The sequence below is a fragment of the Rana temporaria genome, chromosome 2 (genome assembly GCF_905171775.1).
Source record: "Rana temporaria chromosome 2, aRanTem1.1, whole genome shotgun sequence".
NCBI classification, from domain to species: Eukaryota; Metazoa; Chordata; class Amphibia; order Anura; family Ranidae; genus Rana; species Rana temporaria.
In genome coordinates, this window is record NC_053490.1 from 258,582,090 (window position 1) to 258,598,386 (window position 16,297).

Sequence of the window (16,297 nt, forward strand, 5' to 3'; positions counted from 1 at the left end):
GACCTAATTATGCCATCACAATATGGTTAGATTATGCTACATAGCCAATGCAGGTGCACACACGGAAGATAATGTAGGTGTGGCAAAATCTATAAAGTAAGGGGTTAAGTTGGGATGACCACACCGGTCCCCGCTGAGCCAGACAAATTTCAATCGGTCCATGGCCAACTTTAGAAAGTGTTCAACACAGAGAAAGACAAATGACTAGCATTTTTATAAGGTCACCAATAGCAGCCTACATATTTCTCTCAGCAGAGGTTTTTCTTTAATGTTAATATACAAATTGTAACGAATAAAATTAGTAATACTAATAATACTAATTGTAACATATCAAAATATGGTCCTATATACCCTTTAAATGTCCCAGGACAATTTTCCATTTTAGTGCGGCAATATAAAGATTTGCCTTTATAGCTAATGAAAAACTAAGAAAACATGTAATAAGCATTACAAAGTTTTTTCTAAAACTTCTTTTAGTGTTCCTGGTGCTGCATTAAATCTAGAACAATCACTAACAAGCATATGCTACTTTTAGCCTTCACCCAACTGTGCCTTAAACAGCACTGCCCAGCATGTACCATATGCTTGAGAGTAGCTTTATATGAAAAATTAATTATTGTTATATAAAAAATTTACTTGAAAAGTGTTAGCATTACTGATATTCACACAAGAATTATTACATTTATTAGGCTCAAGATAAAAATATGATAAAAAAAATCCTAATTTGATTTAAATGTAAATCTTTACTTTTATAAATGCCTAAAAGTACAGTTGAACTGAGGATCAAAACTGCAGTATAAGGCAGCTTTTCAGTTTTTGAATGAGGTGGCTACATTAACTTTTTCAAGCTTTTCCCCCTTAATTTTCACCTGGTGATCCTATCAGTAACATAGGGCCAGATTCAGATACATTTACGTTGCTCCACGGCAGCGTAACGTATCCCATTTATGTTACACCGCCGCAGGTTTACAGCATAAGTGCCTGAGTCACAAAGCTCTTACCTGTAAACTTGCGGCGGTGTAACGTAAATCCGCTCGGCGCAAGGCCGCCCAATTCAAATGGGGCGGGCACCATTTAAATTAGGGGCGTTCCCGCGCCAAACGTACTGCGCATGCTCCGTCGGGAAAATTACCCGACGTGCATTGCACTAAATGACGCCGCACGGACGTCATTTGTTTAGACGTTAACGTAAATGGCGTCCAGCGCCATTCACGGACGACTTACGCAAACGACGTGATTTTTTAAATTTCGACGCGGGAACGACGGCCATACTTAACATGGCTTAGAACACCTAGGGCTCAGCCCTAATTTTACGCGGCGTATCTCGACAGAAAAGACGTAAAGTTAGATCGACGGGCAGCGCGGATGTTCGGGAATCGCCGTAACTAGTCATTTGCATATTCTACGCCGACCGCAATGGCCTCGCCACCTAGCGGCCGGCCTTGAATTGCATCCTTAAGATCCGACAGTGTAAGTCAATTACACCTGTCGGATCTTAGGGCTAGCTATGCGTAACTGATTCTATGAATCAGTCGCATAGTTAGAATGGGCGGATCACAGAGATACGACGGCATATCAGGAGATACGCCGTTGTATCTCTTTTGTGAATCTGGCCCATACTTCCTATCCCAGGATTGACAATGCTCACTATACTGCATTTTTGGAGGAGCAACATTGTTACCAGGGGTGTTGCTAGGATGGTAAAAGACGTGGAGCACCTTTGGGCACGGAGAGCGATAATGAACACTAAGTTTGGCCAAATTGCATTAATAGTGGGAGGGGCCTAAAAGAGACAGTTTTAAGAAAGCCCAAGCCCGCTCATTGTATGCGCAGCACACGTATGCACAAGTCTTTGCGCCCATAAAATACATAAAATAGCTGTGCCACAAGTAAGAGTCTCATCACACCCATGTTTAACCCCTTCATGGCCAGGTTCAAAACAAACCCTAATGCCCAAGTCCAGTTTTGCAACTTTCACATGCGTTAGTAAAACTGTATTTATCATTGCACCTACTTATTATATCCATGTGGATTACACCATGCTTTTTTTACGACAGATAGGGCTTCCATTAGGTGGGAAATGTTAATGGATACCGTGTTATGAAAATAAATTTCATTATGAGCCCTTTCACACTGTGCTGCCCATAGTGTTGGCAGTAAAACGCTGCTATTTTTACCACTGACGTTATGGGCGGATTTGCAGCGCATTTCGGCCACTAGCGGGGGACATTTACCCCCCCCGCTAGCAACCGAGAAAGGGTTAAAACCGCCCGCAATGCGCTGCTTCAGAAGCAGCGCATTGCAGGTGGTATGATTTGGTTTCAATGGGCAGCAGTGGTGATTGATTTCAATGGGCAGCAGCGGTGGAGAAGCGGTAAACACACCGCTCCTTCTCCGCTCCAAAGATGCGGCTAGCAGGACTTTTTTTACCGTCCTGCTAGCGCACCACTCCAGTGTAAAAGCCCCACAGACTTTCACACTGGAGTGAATAGGGACAGATTTTTAAGGGCGTGTTGCAGGTGCTATTTTTAATGCTATAACACCTGCAATACGCTCCAGTGTGAAAGGGGTCTATGAAAGAAAAACTGGCCCAAAATAGTAAAAACTAGTTTTATTTTTTTATTTTAGTTGTATATTTTTTATACCATTAACATGACCCACCACCAAAAAAACCCTACATATTTTCACCTACTACTGACAATTGCGGCAGTACCACATTTGTGTATGTGATTTGTTGTTTGTACCTGTAGTAGGGCCAGTAATCAAAAGTAGGTATTGTTTTTATCTGAACACACTGGGCCATATTCTGAGTAAAGTTACGATGGAGTAACTCAGGATACTCCATCGTAACTCCCTTTTTTGACCCGTGTATCTATGCTCCTGATTCTCAGAATCATTTTTGCATAGATACACTTAAGATCCGCCATCTGTAAGTCACTTACACTGGCGGATCTTAAATGCAATGACGCCGGCCGCCGCTAGATGGCATTTACATGAAGGATCCTTCTACGCCGATTCACGAACGAGTTTGCGTCGCGTAACCGTCGCTAACGTCGTTTGCGTAAGCGGAAACTTACCCCTGCTATATGAGGGGTAAGTTTCCGCAAGTCTCGCGTAGGCCATGTTACGGATGGCGTCGGGTCCCCGTCGCGTTTTTTCGTCGGATACGTCGTTTACGTAAGTCGTTCTTGAATACGACTTCACGTCGGCGTCATTGACGTTTTCCGCCGAGAACTGGAGCATGCGCACTGGGCTTTTTGCAGCCCGGCGCATGCCCAGTTCTTTTGTATCGGGGGCGCGCTTCATTTGAATAGAAGCCGCCCCCTTGGAGATCCGCCAGGCTACGCCGGGACACTTACACTCCGCTGTCCCAACTTATGGAGCAAGTGGTTGGGGAATACAACACCTGCTCCAGTAAGTTGGGACAGCGGAGTGTAAGTGCCCTAAGCGAAGCAGGCGGATATTTACTCAGAATATGGCCCACTGACACTAACACTAAATATAAAACCTTTTTATTAATTTTACATACAAAAAAACTGACCCTAATACTACCACAAACTCCCATTATCACAGCCACTAACAGTTGCACTGCACTGACACACTGCCGCTAACAGTCACTAGCTGATATTTACACTGCCACTAACAGTAACTCATACACTGACACTAACTGACACAATACTACTACACTGTCACTTGCACTGAGGCCTCATTCACACCATGGTGCAGAAACATTTGTTTTTCTGCATACATTCTGCAAGGGTACAACAAAAAACAAGTGTTCTCTATGTGCCCGAACAGGCACACCACAACACCACTGGAATCACATGCAGACTTTTTCTGCGCAGAAAAAAAACTAACATGACATTAACATTGGTGTGAATAAGGCACATACTGTAACTGACGCTCATGAAAACTGATGTAAACTGATGTCTCTGCAAGTTAACTGCTTGCCGACCAGCCGCTGCAGTTATACGGCGGCAGGTTGGCCTGGCTGCACGAGATCACGTAGCTATGCGTCATCTCGCAAATCAGCCAATAGGGGCTGATAAACACACAGCTCCCGGTCCTGTCGGGAAGAAATGCCTGATCGTCTGTACATACAATGTATGAACAGCGATCTGTCATTTCCCCAAGTCAGTCCCACCCCCCCTTCAGTTAGAACACACACACACAGGGAACACAATTAACCCCTTCCTCGCCCCCTAGTGTTAACCCCTTCCCTGCCAGTGGCATTTTTATAGTAATCAATGCATTTTTATAGCACTGATCGATATAAAAATGCCAATGGTCCCAAAAATGTGTCAAAAGTGTCCGAAGTGTCCGCCATAAGGTCGCAGTACCGATAAAAATCGCTGATCGCCGCCATTACTAGTAAAAAAAAAAATATTAATAAAAATGCCATAAAACTATGCCCTATTTTGTAGACGCTATAACTTTTGCGCAAACCAATCAATAAATGCTTATTGCGATTATTTTACGAAAAATATGTAGAAGAATACGTATCGGCCTAAACTGAGGAAAAAAATTGTTTTTTTATATATTTTTGGGGATATTTATTACAGCAAAAAGTAAAAAAATATTCATTTTTTTTCAAAATTGTTGCTCTATTTTTGTTTATAGCGCAAAAAATAAAAACCGCAGAGGTGATCAAATACCACCAAAAGAAAGCTCTATTTGTGGGAAAAAAAGGACGCCAATTTTGTTTGGGAGCCATGTCGCAGGACCGCGCAATTGTCAGTTAAATCGACGCAGTGCTGAATCGCAAAAAGTGGCCCGGTCATTGACCAGCAATATGGTCCGGGGCTGAAGTGGTTAAATCTGAGTGGTTTTCACAGCAGTTCCCATCAGTTTTCATGCATGAATGGTATGAACGAGTCCTGATGCCTACACTCACTAAGCTAGATCAAGCACCGAAAGAGTTAACCTTTATTTTATTTTTTTCATCAACAGATTATAGTAAGAAAATATACAATGTATCTTTTCCTCCTCCCTAGAGGGATAGTGTGTTGTTTATCCTCTTCACAGATGAAAACCAACACTGGGGTGGGCTACAGATTACATGATTACTGTGACAGCCAATCAGAGGCTATCACAGCAAGCTTGAGATTGGGATTTGGTTCCCCTGGGTCCCAATTGTTAGTGGGAGACCTGGGGCTGTCACCAGCCCAATCTCTGTGCTCGGAGCGCATGATCGAGTGCGATTCCAACACAAACAAAAAAAAACACGTATATGTGGCACCTACTTTTAAAACTCACTTCCTGGGTGCTGCATATATATGTTACAGTGTTGTAAAAAGGTTCAACAATCATTTCAGGCCTTTGTAACTTTGACTTTGTAAATAACACACGACTTACCCCTGAACTCAGTACTTTACATACTCCTGACCCTTGCTCCGCAGTGCTATTTACAGAATGGCAGAGACAGAGAATACTCAGCTAAAAATTTCAACAATGATATTGTGCACTTTTGGGTCCACATGAAACCTAAGTGGCAGACCAAGTGCTGCACAGAGACACTGAGACATGTGCAATGGCATCTCGAAGTGGGATCCCACCTGCAGAAGATGATCAGGCACGCACATCACAGAGGGCACAAGGTTTGCATCTCCCCCTGGACACTTTACGACTTTGACCCAGCACTGACAATACTGGTGACTAGCCCTTTGCCATCTGCCTGCCTTTTTGGGCACAGTTTCAAGAAAAGTAGCCTGCCCAGAAGCTTGCTGAGGGGCACTCGCAAGAAAGTAGGAGAAGACAACGATGGTGGGAGCTTCAGAAAAGGATGGAAGGTACCACACCGTTCAATGGTACAACATTTTTTTTACTTCAATAAAACAAAAAAAATGCCTTTACAATCACTTTAAACCTCCTTATTGTTAAAATGTGCATTAACACAGTTTCAGCACCATGGAGAGCAATTGCGGGCATATTTCCCTGCAGTTTCAATGCTACTCTCTACAGAAACTGCGTAGTGAGGCGTTAGCTGGCTGCTGCATTCGTCTGGCACACATTTATCCTTTGTATAAGGTTTACTGGGCAATTTTTCCTGTGAATCCTTTAAAAATCTACCCTAATGTGTTTTTATTACCTTTCACTGCAAATTACAGCTGCAAGCCTTTTTGGGTAAGTCTCATATACATCAAAAGAGTGACATTTTTGCATATTCTTTTTTGCAAAATATCTCAAGCTCTGTCAGGTTGGATAGAGAGTGTCTGTGAACAGCAATTTTTAAGTCTTGCCACAGATTCCATGGGCCTCTTGGCTGATGCTCTGAGTAACCACTTAAGGACCCCTTCACGCCGATATACGTCGGCAGAATGGCACGGCTGGGCACATCAACGTATATGTACGTTGCCCTTTAAGGCTCCCGCGACCCGGTCCGAAGCTCCGTGACTGCGGGACCCACGGACCCGATTCCCGCTGGAGTCCCGCGATCGGTCCCAGGAGCTGAAGAACGGGGAGAGCTGTATGTAGACACAGCTTCCCCGTTCTTCACTGTGGCGGCGTCATCGATCGTGTGATCCCTTTTATAGGGGGACACAATTGATGATGTCACACCTACAGCCATACCCCCTACAAATGTAAACACATATTAGGTCACACATAACCCCTTCAGCGCCACCTGTGGTTAACTCCCAAACTGCAACTGTCATTTTCACAGAAAACAATGCATTGTTTGCTGTGAAAATGACAATGGTCCCAAAAATGTGTCAAAATTGTCCGAAGTATACGCCATAATGTCGCAGTCACGCCATAATGTCGCAGATTTGTCGGCTGCACATCCACGATGCGAATGTCCAGTTCCACCACATCCCAAAGGTGCTCTATTGGATTGAGATGTGAAGTACAGTGATCTCATTGTCATGTTCAAGAAACCAGTGTTGAGATGATTTGAGCTTGGTGACATGGTACATTATCCTGCTGGGAATAGCCAGAAGATGGGTACACTGTAGTCATAAAGGGGTGGACATGGTCAGCAATAATACTCAGGTATGCAGTGGTGTTTAAACAATGCTCAATTGGTACCTAGGAGCCAAAGTATGCCAAGAAAATACCCCCACACCATTATGCCTGAACCATTGATACACTGTAGAGAAGTGTAAATTTTTGCTATTTTCTCATTTATATAGCAACAAATAGAAAACCCAACTGTGAATAAAAAAAAAAAAAATGTTTTTAAAAATGATCAAAATGTCATGTGGGTACAGTGTAGCATGACCACGTAATTGTCTCTTATAGTTTGACAGTGAAAGGTGAAAACTGGCCTAGGGAGGAAGGGGGTGAACGTGTCTGGCATTGAGATGGTTTAGCATGTACAATGGTAAGCACTAAGCAGCAGCTCTGAAATAAATATCATTTTTTATCAGGTAATGCTATGTGAATGGGAACAAGCAGGTGTTCTCCCATTTTGGCTGCAATGTAATTGGTCGCCACAGAGAAGAGCTGTACATCTTCTCCCCCAGTATGGAGAGGTCGGGAATTTGTGAATGGAGCTCGCTATGCCTACAATGCACGCTGTCCTCCTCATCCCCGAACTGGTCTGCACATCCACCTCCTCACAGATCAGCTCAACAACCGCTCAGTGCGGTCACGCCCCCGGAGTCACGTGTGCCGGGGCTGCTGTCGTCAGAGCTATTCCCTGTACTAGGATGTGTGAGGAGAGCGCTCTCCGCCAGTACTAGTGCTGCCTACCGCTACTCCTGTCAGCTGTCCGTCCTTTTCTCTACTATATTTCCAGCCAGGAATGAGAAGCGATGTCCGGGTCATCCAACGAGGAGAAAAACTGCCGCCGCTTTCTGGAGCTTTTCCTGGGGGAGTTCCGGGGACCGTTCGGGGAGGAGGACCCCATTCCGTTCCGTCCGCTGTCCGACCATGTCACCCCGGAGGAGGTGGAAGGGGAATGCCTGGACCTGTGCCTGCAACAACTCTGCAAATAGTTAAGTCGTTCACTGTTCTCTCTACCTTCTTTTCACCCCTTCCCTTCTCTCCCTTGCCTTCCTTCTCTTCCTTCCATCCTTCCGTCCCTTTCCTTCTCTCCTTTTCCTTCCTTCCTTCATTCCCTCCATCCCTTCCCTTCTCTCCCTTGCCTTCCTTCCTTCTCTTCCTTCCTTCTCTCCATCCCTTTCCTTCTCTTCCTTTCCTTGCCTTCACCCCTTTCTTTCCTTCCTTCCTTCCATCCCTTTCCTTCTCTCCCTTTCCTTGCCTTCACCCCTTTCCTTCCTTCCATCCCTTTCCTTCTCTCTCTTTCCTTGCCTTCACCCCTTTCCTTCCTTCCTTCCACCCCTTTCCTTCTCTCCCTTTCCTTGCCTTCACCCCTTTCCTCCCTTCCATCCCTTTCCTTCTCTCTCTTTCCTTGCCTTCACCCCTTTCCTTCCTTCCTTCCATCCCTTTCCTTCTCTCTCTTTCCTTGCCTTCACCCCTTTCCTTCCTTCCATCCCTTTCCTTCTCTCTCTTTCCTTGCCTTCACCCCTTTCCTTCCTTCCTTCCATCCCTTTCCTTCTCTCCCTTTCCTTGCCTTCACCCCTTTCCTTCCTTCCATCCCTTTCCTTCTCTCTCTTTCCTTGCCTTCACCCCTTTCCTTCCTTCCTTCCTTCCATCCCTTTCCTTCTCTCTCTTTCCTTGCCTTCACCCCTTTCCTTCCTTCCTTCCATCCCTTTCCTTCTCTCCCTTTCCTTGCCTTCACCCCTTTCCTCCCTTCCATCCCTTTCCTTCTCTCTCTTTCCTTGCCTTCACCCCTTTCCTTCCTTCCTTCCATCCCTTTCCTTCTCTCTCTTTCCTTGCCTTCACCCCTTTCCTTCCTTCCTTCCATCCCTTTCCTTCTCTCTCTTTCCTTGCCTTCATCCCTTTCCTTTCTTCCTTCCTTCCATCCATTTTCATCCTCTCACTTTCCTTGCCTTCATCCCCTTTTCCTTTCTTTCCTCCATCCCTTTCCTTCTCTCCCTTTCCTTGCCTTAATCCCTTTCCTTTCTTCCTTCCCTTTTTGTTCCCTCCCTTCCTTCCCTCCATCCCTTTTCGCTCCCTCCATCCCTTTTAGTTTCCTTCCCTCTATTCCTATATTTCCTTCCTTACCCCCATCTCTTTCTTTCTTTCTTTCTTTCTTTCCTTCCTTCCTTCCTTCCTTCCTTCCTTCCTTCCTTCCTTCCTTCCTTCCATCTCTTTCTTTCCTTCCTTCCCTCCTTCTCTTTCTTTCTTTCTTTCTTTCCTTCCTTCCTTCCTTCCCTCCATCTCTTTCCTTCCTTCCTTCCTTCCCTTCCCTCCATCCCTTTCCTGGTGCTGGGCTCAGGGCTGGCCAGGACTTAGGGGAAAGTAGCACATGCCTGCACAGGGATTTCATGAGGACCTATAAATAGACAATAAAGAGCTCTCAGCGAACGACGGACTTTGCATGTATTATTACACTGTGTCATTGTGAGGATGGCGGTGGGACTGAGTGATGGGTAGGTAGGTGCTGGATGCTGGACAGGTGCACACTCCACCATTCCTCATATCATTCCTCTGCCAGGGCTGTTTTCCTTCCAGGAGGATGGTAGTAATGGGTAGGTGCAGGAGAAGTGCACCCTCCATACTTCCTCTGCCAGGGTTGCTCTCCTACCGTGAGAATGTCATTGGGAGTAATGGGTAGGTGCTGGACAGATGCACCTTCTTCACTTCCTTTTAAAGTCATTCCTCAGCCAGCCATGGGTTCCTCTCATTCCAGGAGGATGGGAGTGATGAGTAGGTACTGGACAGGTGCACCCTACATCATTCCTCCGCCAGCCCTGGGTTCCTCTCATTCCAGGAGGATGGGAGTGATGCGTAGGTACTGGACAGGTGCACTCTCCATCATTCCTCGGCCAGCCCTGGGCTGCTCTCCTTTCATGAGAATGTCATTGGGAGTGATGGGTAGGTTCTGGACAGGTGTACCTTCCTCCCTACCTTTTAGATATCATTCCTCAGTCTTCCCTGGTCTCCTCTCATTAGGAGGATGGGAATGATGGTTAGATTCATGACAGGTGCACCCTCCACCATCCCTCTGATATCATTCCTCAGCCAGTCTTGGGTTACTCTCATCTTAGGAGGATGGGAATGATGAGTAGGTGCTGGACAGGTGCTCCTACCATCCTTTCTCTGATATCATTCCTCTGCCAGGGCTGCTCTCCTTCCAGGAGGATGTCATTTGGAGTAATGGGTAGGTGCTGGACAGGTGCACCCTCCATCCTTCCTCAGGCAGCCCCGGGCTTTTCTCATTTTAGTAGTGATAGCCAATCCGGACCCTTGTCATCGCTGGTTGTGTGTCACCTTCTACAAGGTACAAAAAGATACTTGGTGGGCACACCCTAAAAATGCTATACATCTAAGCTGGTGCTGCTATAAGACCAAATACAGTACAAAACAGATTATAGCGCACACATGCAAAAATGACATTTATCCTGCAAGGCTAGTTAAAAACACCTGAACATATTCAATAATACGGGGGTTTGGTCACACTATATAGTCATATAGTGCTAAGCCCACTTACTGCGACAAAGTACCCCGAATTAGTGGGTCCTACCCTAGTAATAGAATGAAAGAACCTGGGTCTCAACCATGGGAGATATACTCCTCTATGTGGGAGAACTGAAGGGATTCTTCCTATACAATGGTGGCCACTAATGTGAGGTAATGAAGAGGGGGAGGGGTGCTCCAGCCAAGAGACCTGGTCAGGGTCTATACAAAATACAAAAAGATACTTGGTGGGCACACCCTAAAAATGCTATACATCTAAGCTGGTGCTGCTATAAGACCAAATACAGTACAAAACAGATATTCTGAGATTCTCCCACATAGAGGAGTATATCTCCCATGGTTGAGACCCAGGTTCTTTCATTCTATTACTAGGGTAGGACCCACTAATTCGGGGTACTTTGTCGCAGTAAGTGGGCTTAGCACTATATGACTATATAGTGTGACCAAACCCCCGTATTATTGAATATGTTCAGGTGTTTTTAACTAGCCTTGCAGGATAAATGTCATTTTTGCATGTGTGCGCTATAATCTGTTTTGTACCTTCTACAAGGTGCCACATCTTCTTCCCCATCAATGAACCTTCCTGTCCTTGCTCCTCGCATACCCAACGTCCATTCATCACTGCGTACACATAGATAACAATGCAGGTGTACTGCTTAAAAATGTAACATGTCTATATTTCTTGGGCTGCTTCACACAACAGCACATGTGCTATGGCACTTGCACTGAGACATATTAAAATGTATTATTGTGACGCATTGCTGCATGTTTCCAATGCATTTTTGCTGTGCTGCGTTATCAAGCATTGTGTAGGGATGATCTCAGGCATGTTCTGATCCTAGTCCAAACTGAGTGAGCCCACCAGGAAGCTTGTAATTATCTGAGGCATTCCCCACCCCACAGCTGCACATAAACAAGGAACAGGAAATGCTTTTATCACAGATGATTGGCCCTGTACATTGACCATTTCTTGGTGAGCTTACTCACATGGGTTTGGATTAGGGATGAATTTAGGTGTGTCCAGATCCTGGTCCAAACTGTCACGATCTGGAGTCAGACTCGGAGGCCAGTATTGAGGCACTCACTGCCCAGCTGGATAAGTACAGAAGCAGGCCACCTTGAAGATTGACACAGGCTTACCTGAGGTGCAGAGTCTATGTACTAACCAGTGTTCATGAGAGCTCCTCATGATGGAGATGAGTTTTGATGCATGTTAGTACCAGGTCGTGGTCCTCAGGATCAAGTAGGAGGGATAAGCAGAATCGTAGTCAGTAAGCAAGCCAAACAAAGGTCAGTAACAAGTGGTTGCAGGTTGGGATCAAGCAGAGGCGTAGTCAAGGAACAAGACAAAGGTCAGTAGCTAAGGTACAGACGGCAGCAAGAGTGACAGAAGTGAGATATTGGCTGGTTGGAGCACAATAATCTGGCAAACAGGAAGTGCAAAGGCATAGCTTTAATAGAAATTCATGGGAGGAGCAAAGGGTTCAAAGTTCAAGACAAACAAGGTTCAAGGTAGGATCATTCAAGGAATTGTCCAGGGAGCTGTCCAGCATTCCAGGTGACTCAGCAAGAAGAGACGTCACCAGACACAAGAGTTCACAGGTTCAGATCCGGGCCCTGACACAAACCTACCTGACCTATGCTGTCTGGAAGCTGTCACTGCACACAGCCAATCATAACCAACCAAGACATTCCCAGGCCCACAAGGGGCGGGGAATGCCCTTAGCTGCAGATGATTTTCCCAGTACAGTGACAGCTTCCGGGTGGGCTCACTCACATGGGTTCAGATTAGGGATGAGCCCAGGTGTGTTTGGATCCTCATCCAAACCCATCTGATCTATTCTGTTGGGAAGCTGTGACTGTACACAGCCAATCATAACCAGCTGAGTGTAAAAAAAACTGTGCTGTATATAATAGCTGACAGGAATGAAGGACTCACCGCTCCCAGGAGGATGGATTAGTGCCTGATTGGAATATCCAACCAAGTGCTAGCCCTGGCCCGCCTCTGTGGGTATATGAATAGATTAAGAAATGGCTGCACATCGATTGAAATCCAAAATGTTGTTTATTGATCACCAAGATGACATCAAAGGACACCAACACTACAGTCTTGTAGATGCGTTTTACGCAGTACAGTTGTGCTTAATCATTAGTCATCCTCAATAATTGAGGGCAGTGTTATTTGCCTTGCTATTGTATTATGGTTGTGTTGGGCAATGCTGCCCAGCATACCGATAGGCTTGGGTGTGAAACAGCTCTTACGCAACACTCAAAAAACAAATTCCATATCATAATGGAAAAAAATCTAAACATCTCCCCCTTATAACTGAATGTTTTTCAACTTGTTTCCCTATCCCTGACTACACTCAACATGAGGAATTATTTCTAATTGTTCCTGTACACACTTGTACGCTGTGTACCCTATGTGTAAAAAAATAAAGTAAATGTTTTTTCTTTTAGTGTATTTTCAGGTGTTTTTGCCCCCCATAGACTTCAAAGATTTCCACATGTGTTTTCACCTGAAAAACTCCTCTACTCTCCTCCCCTTGCCCGGCACAGGAAACAAACACCTGACGTTTGATACACAAGTAAAAATGCTGGCACAAGGCTTGTAACACTTAAAATCAATAGGGTTACCTCCCACTCATGAATGCGGGCTTGATGTTGCATATACAGAAACAAAAGTATGTAAAAACAGCACAATGCATGTGCTTGCATTTTAGTGCATTTTTATGCATGTTTTGTTGCAACACATCAGGCTTTCTAAAGCTAGGTCAATCTCTTGTATAAGTGTTAAAAAATGTCTCTGTTTTTATGGATTAGGTGGATTTATTGCAATTATAATTTGCATTAATATTGTATGGTCAGATTGTAATGTGTATGATAACAGTACAGTATTCCTAATAATACCTTTTCTAATATAAGTTCCACAACTACATTTTTATTTAGTTGTTTAAACTACTGCTTGGCAGATGGGTTGGCTTTGAATATTATCTTCACTTGTGTACAGAGTCCTCAGTGTTTGCTGGCCCATAGCATTTGAATGTGATGCTATTGCTAAGGTGCCCTTGCAAACAAAGGCATGAACAACATTTGTATAATCAATGCCTTGATACAAATCAAACTCAGGACCTCTCTGCTGCAAGGTGGCAGTATTGGTGTTGTTCATTTTAATCATGTAAGTAAAAAAGAAATGACATTGCTTGATGTCTTTAAATTCAGCGTTACGCACTTCACAAAGAATGTAAGAAGCATGTTGGCTTGTTATCTTTCTATTTCTCTGTGCTTTAAATAACTGGGCAACCCTTTATTTTTTATACAAAAGTGGCACCACAGAGAAACGTACTGTTCTCTGTCCTTCAGCTCTTCTGGCATTTGCGTGGTGCATGTATGCTCGCTTAGCTGTTTCTTTCCAATATTATGCAAAGGCATGCAGTAAAATTCGGTAGAATTTTCAATGCTGTTATCTCATGACTTGTGGGTGAGAGGTGCTACTCTACCATCTAGTAAAAGCTTTTGCAAGTATTGTTACTGGAGGCGTTAAACATGTATTCTGTTGCTTACATTGGACCTGCTCAAGTGCATAAATGCATGCAAATAACTTGCGCAGCACAGTCGCACTGTGTACCTTAGATAAATTTGGCCTGTGTGTTTTTCTTTTTTTCTTCTTTAACAGGTAACACTTTTGGCCTTGGAAGCTAGTAATATAGTGCGTGTAAAACCTAAAAAGTCAGCTGATGTATCAGTGATGAAACAAGAAAAAGTAGTGCACAATTCAGGGGTTTTTGGGCACCTGGCAGACATTGAGTAATGCCGCGTACACGCGACCATTTTTCATGATGTGAAAAATGCCATTTTTATAAATGGTCATTAAAAACAATCGTGTGTGGGCTCCAGAGCATTTTGCTCGACGTGAAAAATGGGCATTAAAAATTTAGAACATGCTCTAATTTTTCTCTGCGTTTTTCACGTTGTCGTTTTTCACGTCATGAAAAACAGTCGTGTGTAGGCTTTAATGACGGGAAAAAACCGTGCATGCTCAGAAGCAAGTTACGAGACGGGAGCACTTGTTCTGGTAAAACTAGCGTTTGTAATGGAGATAGCACATTCGTCACGCTGTAACAGACTGAAAAGCACGAAGACTGAAAAGTGCAAATCGTCTTTCACCAAACTTTTACTAACACAAAAACAGCAAAAGCAGCCCAAAGGGTGGCTTCCCCTTTATAGTGCCGTCGTACGTGTGGTACGTCACCGTGCTTTGCTCTAGCATTTTATTTTCACAATCGTGTGTATGCAAGGCAGGCTTGACAAGAATCACGTCGAGAAAAACTTTGTTTTTTCTAGGACATTAAAAATGGTCGTGTGTACGCGGCTTAAGTTTTTTTTAATGGTGACAATGTAGAGGGCTCTCCTCTACTCAATTGTGTGACAATACTTCAGTGATTTCACTGCAGGGCAATCTGCTTTGTCACCCTGTTGAAGACAAAAGTTCTCAAACTATCTGTCTAGTCATGTGCAAAAGTTTTAGGAAGGTGTGAAGAAATGCTGTAAAGTAAGAATGCTTTCAAAAATATTTTTTTTATTTTCATATTTTAATCCATTTACAAAATGCAAAGTGAGTGAATAGAAGAACGATCCAAATCGAATCAATATTTGGTCTGACTACCTTCTGGCTTAAAAGCAGCATAATTTCTTCTTGCACAGTTTTTAAGGAATTTGGCAGGTGGGTTGTTCCAAACATCTTGGAGAACTACACCCTGTTCCAAATTATTATGCAAATTCTTTTTCAGAGTCACAAAGATTAAATATTTTGTTTTTCAGTTTAACTCATGGATGGCATTATGTCTCGGGGCTCTTTTGATCACTGAAAACAATTTCAGACATCTGTGATAATTAAAATGCCAGGTGAGCCCAATTAAAGGAAAAACTACTGAAGAAAGGTGTTCCACATTATTAAGCAGAGCACCATTTTCAAGCAATATGGGGAAGAAAAAGGATCTCTCTGCTGCCGAAAAGAGTGAAATAGTTCAATGCCTTGGACGAGGTATGAAAACATTCGATATTTCACAAAAACTTAAGCGTGATTATCGCACTATTAAGAGATTTGTGGCTGATTCAGAGCACGGACGGGTTTCATGCAGATATAGGCACATTGAGGAAGATTTATGCCAGATCCATGCATCGGATCAAGAGAGCAGCTGCTAAAACACCATTACATAGCAGCAAACAGATATTTGAAGCTGCTGGTGCCTCTGGAGTCCCACGGACATCAAGGTGTAGTCCTCCAGAGTCTTGCAACTGTGCATAAACCTTCTATTCAGCCACCATTAACCAATGCTCGCAAGCAGAAATGGCTGCATTGGGCAGAAAAATACATAAAGACTAATTTTTAAACAGTCCTGTTCACTGAGCAGTGCCGTGCAACCCTGGATGGTACAGATGGATGGAGTAGTGGATGGTTGGTGGACGGTCACACGTGTCCTACAAGGCTACAAAGATTGTCTATTCGCCTTTGCATGAGATTATTGGGGAAGATGGTAGCCTCCTTCGAGGCTGTCTCTTACGCCCAGTTTCGTTCGAGACTACTTCAAGGCAGTATTTTAGCTGCCTGGAACAGGAAGATCCAAGCTCTGGATTTACCCATGCGCCTGTCTTCACAGGTGTGCCAAAGCTTCAGTTGGTGGTTAAAGACCAAAAACTTGCGGAAAGGAAGATCCTTTCTCCCAGTCACCTGGAAGGCGGTGTCTACGGATGCCAGCCTAATGGGCTGGGGAGCAGTATTAGTAGAAGCTTCAGCCCAGGGAACCTGGGC

General features: G+C 44.2%; 1 protein-coding gene across 1 annotated transcript in view; it reads left to right on the plus strand.

Annotated features, from left to right (window-relative positions):
• Positions 1-7,607: 7,607 nt before the first annotated feature.
• Positions 7,608-16,297, plus strand: part of PPM1E (protein phosphatase, Mg2+/Mn2+ dependent 1E) — a 313,369-nt gene continuing 304,679 nt past the window's right edge. Inside the window, exon 1 of the mRNA XM_040336826.1 lies at positions 7,608-7,936. Within this exon, the coding sequence (XP_040192760.1) occupies positions 7,755-7,936 (182 nt within the window). The 5' untranslated portion in view covers positions 7,608-7,754. The remainder of the gene's footprint in view (positions 7,937-16,297) is intronic.